Raw genomic sequence first — 7,985 nt, forward strand, 5'->3', positions numbered from 1 at the left:
CCCAAACCTTTAGGGGGAGAATTGATGCTGCGATGCTCTTGTGTCCCAGCGTCCACCTGAAGAAAAGGTTAACAGGCTCGTCCACCAATTTCCATTTATTTACTCCTCAACAATCCTGATGGCAGGTATTATGTTTCCATTTTGCAGACAGACTGTGTCACAGAGCAGTTAAGGCACACAATCAAGGTAATACAGCTAGGAAGGGGATGAACTGGGATTCAAAATCAAGTCCAAACTGGTTCCTGAGCCCTTATATTTTCTTTTCCTTTTTTTTTTTTTTTTTTTTTTTTTTTGAGATGGAGTCTCATTCTGTCACCCAGGCTGAAGTGCCGTGGCGTTATCTCAGTTCATGGCAACCTCTGCCTCCTGGGTTCAAGCAATTCTCCTGCCTCAGCCTCCCGAGTAGCTGGGACCACAGACACATGCCACCATGCCTGGCTAATTTTTAAATATTTTTAATGGATATGGGGTTTCACCATGTTGGCCAGGCTGGTCTTGAACTCCTGACCTCAAGTGATCCACCCATCTCAGCCTCCCAAAGTGCTGGAGTTACAGATGTGAACCACTGCGCCCACCCCCCTACCTACTTTTTTTTTTTTTTTGAAACAGGGTCTTGCTATGTGACCGAGGTTGGAGTAATCATAGTTCACCGTGACCATGATCTCCCTGGTTCAATCGTTCCTCTGGCTTCAGTAGCTGGGACTACAGGCGTTTATCGCCATGCTGGACTAACTTTTTTTTAAGTTCTAGTAGAGCTGCAGTCTCACTATGTTGCCCAGGCTGGTCTCAAATTCCTGAGTTCAAGTGATCCTCCCTCCTTGGCTTCCCAAAGTGCTGGGATTACATACATGAGCCACTGCACCCGGCCGTGAGGGTTAGATCTTATAATGTCTGCTGGGCTTCCTGGCCATGCCATTACAGGGCTGGTAGTTCTTCACCAGCGGCTGGAAGGCCTTCCAGAGGGCTGGCAGCTGGGCACACAGCGTGCCCCCACCCCGTTGCTCCTCTCCCTGGTTCCGATTCATGTCACCCACGCACGTCCAGGGCCCTTTTGGGGACACGCACCATTTGGAGTGGTCCTCTGTGCTGTTGAAGCTTGGGCCACCCGGTCCAGGGAAAGCTATCTGGTTCACATTCAGAACCTGCCAGATATCCGAGCAGTTAGAGGGCAGGACGCCTACAGTTTTGTGCCAGAACTGGACCTGCAGGTTGGTACCAAGGGCTGCCGCCAACCAGCCAGAGTACAGGTCTGCAAAGGATGGAGAGAGGGCACAGGTAAGGTCAGGGCCACTGCTAGGGAGTCCCTAGGCCACTTCCCCTCTTTCAGCTCAGTTTCCATATTTCTTTTTTTGTTTTTTTTTTTTTTGACGTGGAGTCTTGCTCTGTCACCCAGGCTAGAGTGCATTGGTGCAATCTAGGCTCATTGCAACCCCTGCCTCCCAGGTTTAAGTGATTCTCCTGCCTCAGCCTCCTGAGTAGTTGGGACTACAGGAATGCGCAACCACATCCGGTTAATTTTTTAATAAAGAGACAGGGGTTTCACCATGTTGGCCAGCTGGTCTCAAACACCTGATCTCAAGCAATCTGCCCACCTGGGTCTCCCAAAGTGTTGGGACTACAGGCATGTGTCACCGAGCCCTGCCATAGTTTCCATATTTCTGAGCTCCGTTGTCAATTCCCAGCCCTGGGAATGATGACATTAATATTAACTGCCCTTCCCAGATTTTTTTTTTTGAGATGGAGTCTCACTCTGTCACCTAGGCTGGAGTGCAGTGGTGCAATCTTGGCTCACTGCAAGCTCTGCCTCCTGGATTCAAGTGATTCTCCTGCCTCAGCCTCCTGAGTAGCTGGAATTACTATAGGTGCACGCCACCACACCTGGCTAATTTTTGTATTTTTAGTAGAGATGGGATTTCACCATGTCGGCCAGGCTGCTCTCAAACTCCTGACCTCGTAATCTGCCAGCGCCTGCCACCACGCCCAGCTAATTTTTGTATTTTTAGTAGAGATGGAGTTTCACCATGTTAGCCAGACTGGTCTTGAACTCCTGGGCTCAAGTCATCCACCTGCCTCGGTCTCCCAAAATGTTGGGATTATAGGCGAGCCACTGCGTCCAGCCCTAAGTGTTTTTGATTAATTAATTATTTATTTTGAGACCAGGTCTCATTCTGACACCCCGGCTGGAGTGCAGTGGCAGGATCACGACTCCCTTGCAGCCTCGACCTCCTGGGCGCTATTCTCCCATCTCAGCCTGCTGAGTAGTAGGGACTACACGTGTGCCACCATGCCCCACTAATTAAAATTTTTCTTATAGAGATGGGGTCCCACTATGTTACCCGGGCTAGTCTCAAACTCCTGAGCTCAAGTGATCCTCCTGCCTAGACTGGGATTACAGGTGTGAGCCACTGTGCCTGGCCTATTTATTTATTTTTATTTATTTATTTATTTATTTATTTTTGAGACACAGTCTCGCTCTGTCGCCCAGGCTGGAGGTCAGTGGCATGATCTCTGCTCACTGCAAGCTCCGCCTCCCAGGTTCATGCCATTCTCCTGCCTCAGTCTCCCAGGTAACTTGGACTGCAGGCACCTGCTACCACGCCCGGCTAATTTTTGTACTTTTAGTAGAGATGGGGTTTCACCATGTTAGCCAGGATGGTCTTGATCTACTGACCTCGTGATCCGCCTGCCTCAGCCTCCCAAAGTGCTGGGACTACAGACGTGAGCCACCACACTCAGCCTATTTATTTATTTATTTTTAAATAAAGACAGGGTCTTGCTCTGTCACCCAGGCTGGAGTGCAGTGGAGTCATCATAGCTCACTGTAGCCTGAAACTCTGGGCTCAATTTATCCTCCTGCCTCAGCCTTCCAAGTTGCCTGGCTAATTTTTAATTTTGTAGAGATGGGGTCTTGCTATGTTGCCCAGGCTTGTCTTGAACTCCTGTCTTCAAATGACCCTCCTGCCTCAGCCTCCCAAGTAACGGATTACAGGAGTGAGGCACCACCTCTGGTGCCCAAATGCCTTATATGTACCACTTCATTCATAACAATTTTTAAAGTAGATGTCAGTATCCCCATTTTTCAGATGAGTAGACTGAGGCTCAGGTGAAATTATACATCACACAGCTAGAACCCAGGGTTTGAACCCAGGTCTGTTCACTGCTTATGTGATTATAGCTCCCAATCAGACCCGGTCTCTACCCCTGACTCGAACTCAGCCATGGCGGCACCAGTCACCCCTTCTGCAGAGAAGGAGCTCTCCACCCTCAACCTTCAGACTCACCATCTCCAAATTTGCTAAACTTGGCAAAGCTCTGGAAAACAGCCCCGGCCTGGGATGTGAGTGTGACGCTGCTGTTCCAGGGTTCTTGGCTAACGTGGTAGCCCTGGATCACATTCTCCAAGTCGGGGAATTCCTGGGCGAAGATCCCTTCCAGATGGTGGTCATAAACCTGGGGGTAGGTGTAGGTCAGCTGCTTGCCTGGAGGACAAGGGGAGGAGGAAATGCAAGATCATTCTAGGTTCTGGTCGGTAAACCCAGGACTCATCCTGTGTCCCTGACTCCACTCACCAATCTTCGAGAACTGAGTGAAGGGAAAAGACACACAGAGCAGGGTCTGCCCGTAGGTACAGGCGCTATGAGGCCACCTGTATGCAGCAGAGGAGGCCAGTGGAGGGAAGTCAGGTACGCTGTGGACCAGCCAGAAGCCTCCGTCGTGGTCGAGGAGCAGGACACCTGGACCAAAAGAAGGCATTAGAGGAGGTCGGGCGCGGTGGCTCATGCCTGTAATCCCAGCACTTTGGGAGACCAAGGCGGACGGATCACCTGAGGTCGGAGTTAGAAATCAGCCTGGCCGGCAGGGCGCGGTGGCTCAAGCCTGTAATCCCAGCACTTTGGGAAGCTGAGACGGGCGGATCACAAGGTCAGGAGATGAAGACCATCCTGGCTAACACGGTGAAACCCCGTCTCTACTAAAAAATACAACAAACTAGCCGGGCGAGGTGGCGGGCGTCTGTAGTCCCAGCTACTCGGGAGGCTGAGGCAGGAGAATGGCGTAAACCCGGGAGGCGGAGCTTGCAGTGAGCTGAGATCCGGCCACTGCACTCCAGCCTGGGCGACAGAGCGAGACTCCATCTCAAAAAAAAAAAAAAAAAAAAAAGAAAAGGAATCAGCCTGGCCAGCATGGCGAAACCCCATCTCTACTAAAAATACAAAAATTAGCTGGGCGTGGTGGTGGATGCCTGTCATCCCAGCTACTCAGGAGGCTGAGGCAGGAGAATCGCTTGAACCTGGGAGGCGGAGGTTGCGGTGAGCTGAGATCCGCCACTACACTCCACCCTGGGCCACAGAGCAAGATTTCGTCTCAAAAACAAGTAAGTAAGTAAATAAATAAATAAATAAAAATTTTAAAAAAGAAGGCAGGCCTCACACAGTGTCTCATGCCTGTAGTCCCAGCACTTTGGGAAGCTGAGGCGGGTAGATCACCTGAGGTCAGGGGTTCAAGACCAGCCTGGTCAACATGGAGAAACCTCATCTCTACTAAAAATACAACATTAACTGGGCGTGGTGGCACATGCCTGTAATCCCAGCTACTTGGGAGGCTGATGCAGGAGAATCGCTTGAACCCAGGAGGCGGAGGTTGCAGTGAGCTGAGATCGCACCACTGCCCTCCAGCCTGGGCAACAAAAGCGAAACTCCTTCTCAAAAAAAAAAACAAAGGCAATTAGAGGGTATTGCTCCAGGCCTCCCAGCAAGGTCATCTGCAACCAGGAACACCCTCAGTTTGCAGCGGGACTTAGAGAGAGTGCCAGCAGTGTTAGAACCACAGCTGAGCTTAGTTTTTGCAGGCCTAAACTCCTATAGTCCAGAATAACGCCAAGATTAATATAAGGTAGGGAAACAGGTCAGTTGTGGTGGCTCATGCCGGCAATCGCAGCACATTAAAAGGTGAAGGTAGGCCGGGCGCGGTGGCTCAAGCCTGTAATCCCAGCACTTTGGGAGGCCGAGACGGGCGGATCACGAGGTCAGGAGATCGAGACCATCCTGGCTAACACAGTGAAACCCCGTCTCTACTAAAAATACAAAAAAACGGCCGGGCGCGGTGGCTCAAGCCTATAATCCCAGCACTTTGGGAGGCCGAGACGGGTGGATCACGAGGTCAGGAGATCGAGACCATCCTGGCTAACACGGTGAAACCCCATCTCTACTAAAAAATACAAAAAAACTAGCCGGGCGAAGTGGCGGACGCCTGTAGTCCCAGCTACTCGGGAGGCTGAGGCAGGAGAATGGCGTGAACCCGAGAGGAGGAGCTTGCAGTGAGCTGAGATCCGGCCACTGCACTCCAGCCTGGGTGACAGAGCAAGACTCCCTCTCAAAAAAAAAAAAAAAAAAAAATACAAAAAAACTTAGCCGGGCGAGGTGGCAGGCGCCGGTAGTCCCAGCTACTCGGGAGGCTGAGGCAGGAGAATGGCGTGAACCCGGGAGGCGGAGCTTGCACTGAGCTGAGATCCGGCCACTGCACTCCAGCCTGGGTGACAGAGCTAGACTCCGTCTCAAAAAAAAAAATAAATAAAAATAAAAGGTGAAGGTGGGTGGATTGCTTGAACCAGAACTTCGAGACTAGCCTGGGCAACATGGCGAAACTCCACTCTACAAAAAATACAAAAAGTAGGCCAGGCGTGGTGGCTCACACCTGTAATCACAGCACTTTGGGAGGCCGAGGCAGGTGAATCACCTGAGGTCAGGAGTCCGAGACCAGCCTGGCCAACCTGGTGAAACCCCGTCTCTACTAAAAAATACAAAAATTAGCCGGGCGTGGTAGGGCACATCTGTAATCTCAGCTACTCCAGAGGCTGAGGCAGAAGAATCACTTGAACTGGGGAGACGGAGATTGCAGTGGGCTGAGATTGCGCCACCAAACTCCAGCCTGGGAGATAGAGAGTGTCGCAAAAAAAAAAAAAAAAAAAAAGCCAGGCGTGGTGGTGGGTACCGACAGGCCTGGTACTTGGGAGGCTGAGGTAGGAGGATCACCTGAACCCTGGGAGGTCAAGGCTGCAGTGAGCTGTGATACTGCACTCCAGCCTGGGTGACTCTAGGTGAGACCTTGTCTCAAAGAAAATAAAATGGGGGAAAAAGATGACTAAGGTCTGATAGGGGAGATCTCCCACCCGGCTATGGAGATCAGGGGTGAGTTTGGAAAAATGTATAGGAACTTGGCTGGGCAGGGTGGCTCATTCCTGTAATCCCAGCACTTTGGGAGGCCAAGGTGGGTAGATCACTTGATGTAGATCACAGGAGTTCAAGACCAACCTGGTCAACATGATGAAACCTCGTCTGTACCAAAAATACAAAAATTAGCCTGGTGTGACAGCGGGCGCCTTTAATCCCAGCTACTTGGGAGGCTGAGACAGGAGAATTGCTTGAACCCCAGAGGCAGAGATTGCAGTGAGCCAAGATTGTGCCACTGCACTCCAGCTTGGGTGACAGAGTGAACTCCCTCCGTCTTAAAAAAACAAAGAAAAAAAAATGTTGGAGGGAATAGATGCCCAGGGTCTGACAGTGCGGATCTCCCCAGCCACCCAATGCAGTCAGGGGTTAGCCTGGAAAAATGTATAGGGACCCAAGTCTCTCCCCAACCCCCAATCCAGTCCTCACCCTTCGTGTGCCCACGTTTGGAAGAGTTGTGAGCCTTGCTGGCTTGAGGCGGTTGGTCATTGTAGAGCAGGAAGGCGAGCTGGGGGCGAATAAACGGAGACAACGTGAAATTCCTCCCAGGCAGGGCGGCCCTAGAGTTTCACCCTTACTTGGCCCCGGGCCCCCTTCACCTGGCTGCTGTTGCTCCGGTACAGCGGCTGTAGGCTTCGGCCCACGGCCCCCTCCGGGCTGTCGATGAGTCCCCTGCCGTCCCGCCAGCCTCCGGAGCTCTCGTCCAGATACTTGTACTGCAGCCCTCTCTGCGCCGCCTCCCCGGACCCTCTAAGAGCTGGCAGCTTGTAGACCACGAACCTGGAGGTCGGAGAATGCACAGAAATAGGGGAGAGGGAAGAGAAAGCACCCCAGGGTTCCCCGAGGAGGCAGCCATCCCGGTCGAGTGACCCCCGCCGGATCCCGGGGCGATGGTAGGCCCCCGCTGCACACTCACCAGTCTACAGGCTGCCCAGAGTCCCCGTAGCAGGTCAGGGCCCCGGCGGGGACGCACAGCAGCGCGGCCAGCAGCAGCGGGATCATCGCTGCTATGGGGCTGAGATCCAGGAATCTGTGTCGGGGCTGCGGGGCGATGGGTTGCAACAGAGGCCAGGACTGGCACCTGGCACCTTTTATTTCCCTAAACTTGCCTGGGAACCCGGGCGGGGACATCACGAGGGTAGAGACTCCTCCCCCGAGACGCGACGCTGCGTTTTGGAGAGGCAAAAGGCAGCCCCGAGTCTGCTCAGACCACGCCCACGACGGGCCAGGCGCTCCAGCGTCTCTTGGAGCCTGGTCACCGTTCCTTTTAGTGGTAGCTAATCCCAGCCCATGCACTTCTGTTCGACCCAACTCCTGCCTCGGTTTCTGGATCAGGCACAAGTTTGATTTTATTTCCAGCCCTACGACCTGGGTCCAACTCTTGTGACCTTTGTTATTCTTCTTCTTCTTTTTTTTTGAGATGGAGTTTCACTCTTGTCCTCTAGGCTGGAGTGCAATGGCACAATCTCGGTTCACTGTAACGTCCGCCTTCCTGATTAAAGCGATTCTCCTGCCTCAGCCTCCCGAGTAGCTGGGATTTCATGCGCCCACCACCACGCCCGGCTAATTTTTGTATTTTTAGTAGAGACGGGGTTTTTCCATGTTGACTAGGCTGTCTCGAACTCCTGACCTCGTGATCCAACCGCCTTGGCCCCCGAAAGTGCCAGGATTACAGGAGTGAGCCACCGTGCCCTGCCATGATCTTTGTTCTCTTAAGAAGCATTTGTGCTCCAGTGGATCTTCCCCTTTTTCTTTCTTGGG

At 52.4% G+C, this 7,985-nt stretch overlaps 1 protein-coding gene across 2 annotated transcripts; it reads right to left on the bottom strand.

The window, feature by feature from the left end:
* Positions 1-80: 80 nt before the first annotated feature.
* DNASE2 (deoxyribonuclease 2, lysosomal) lies at positions 81-7,372 on the bottom strand. Of its 2 annotated transcripts, XM_015123039.3 has the most exons (6): positions 7,141-7,372; positions 6,824-7,004; positions 6,654-6,732; positions 3,570-3,734; positions 3,282-3,479; positions 81-1,249 (listed from the first exon to the last, which is right to left on the bottom strand). In XM_015123039.3, the coding sequence occupies exons 1-6, from the start codon at positions 7,353-7,355 to the stop codon at positions 876-878; spliced, it is 1,212 nt and encodes a 403-aa protein (XP_014978525.3). In that variant the 5' UTR covers positions 7,356-7,372; the 3' UTR covers positions 81-875. The 2 variants fall into 2 exon arrangements, with proteins under 2 accessions (XP_014978525.3, XP_077833998.1); XM_077977872.1 differs by lacking the exon at positions 3,570-3,734.
* Positions 7,373-7,985: the final 613 nt, after the last annotated feature.

Source organism: Macaca mulatta, chromosome 19 (genome assembly GCF_049350105.2).
Source record: "Macaca mulatta isolate MMU2019108-1 chromosome 19, T2T-MMU8v2.0, whole genome shotgun sequence".
In the NCBI taxonomy this organism is placed as follows: Eukaryota; Metazoa; Chordata; class Mammalia; order Primates; family Cercopithecidae; genus Macaca; species Macaca mulatta.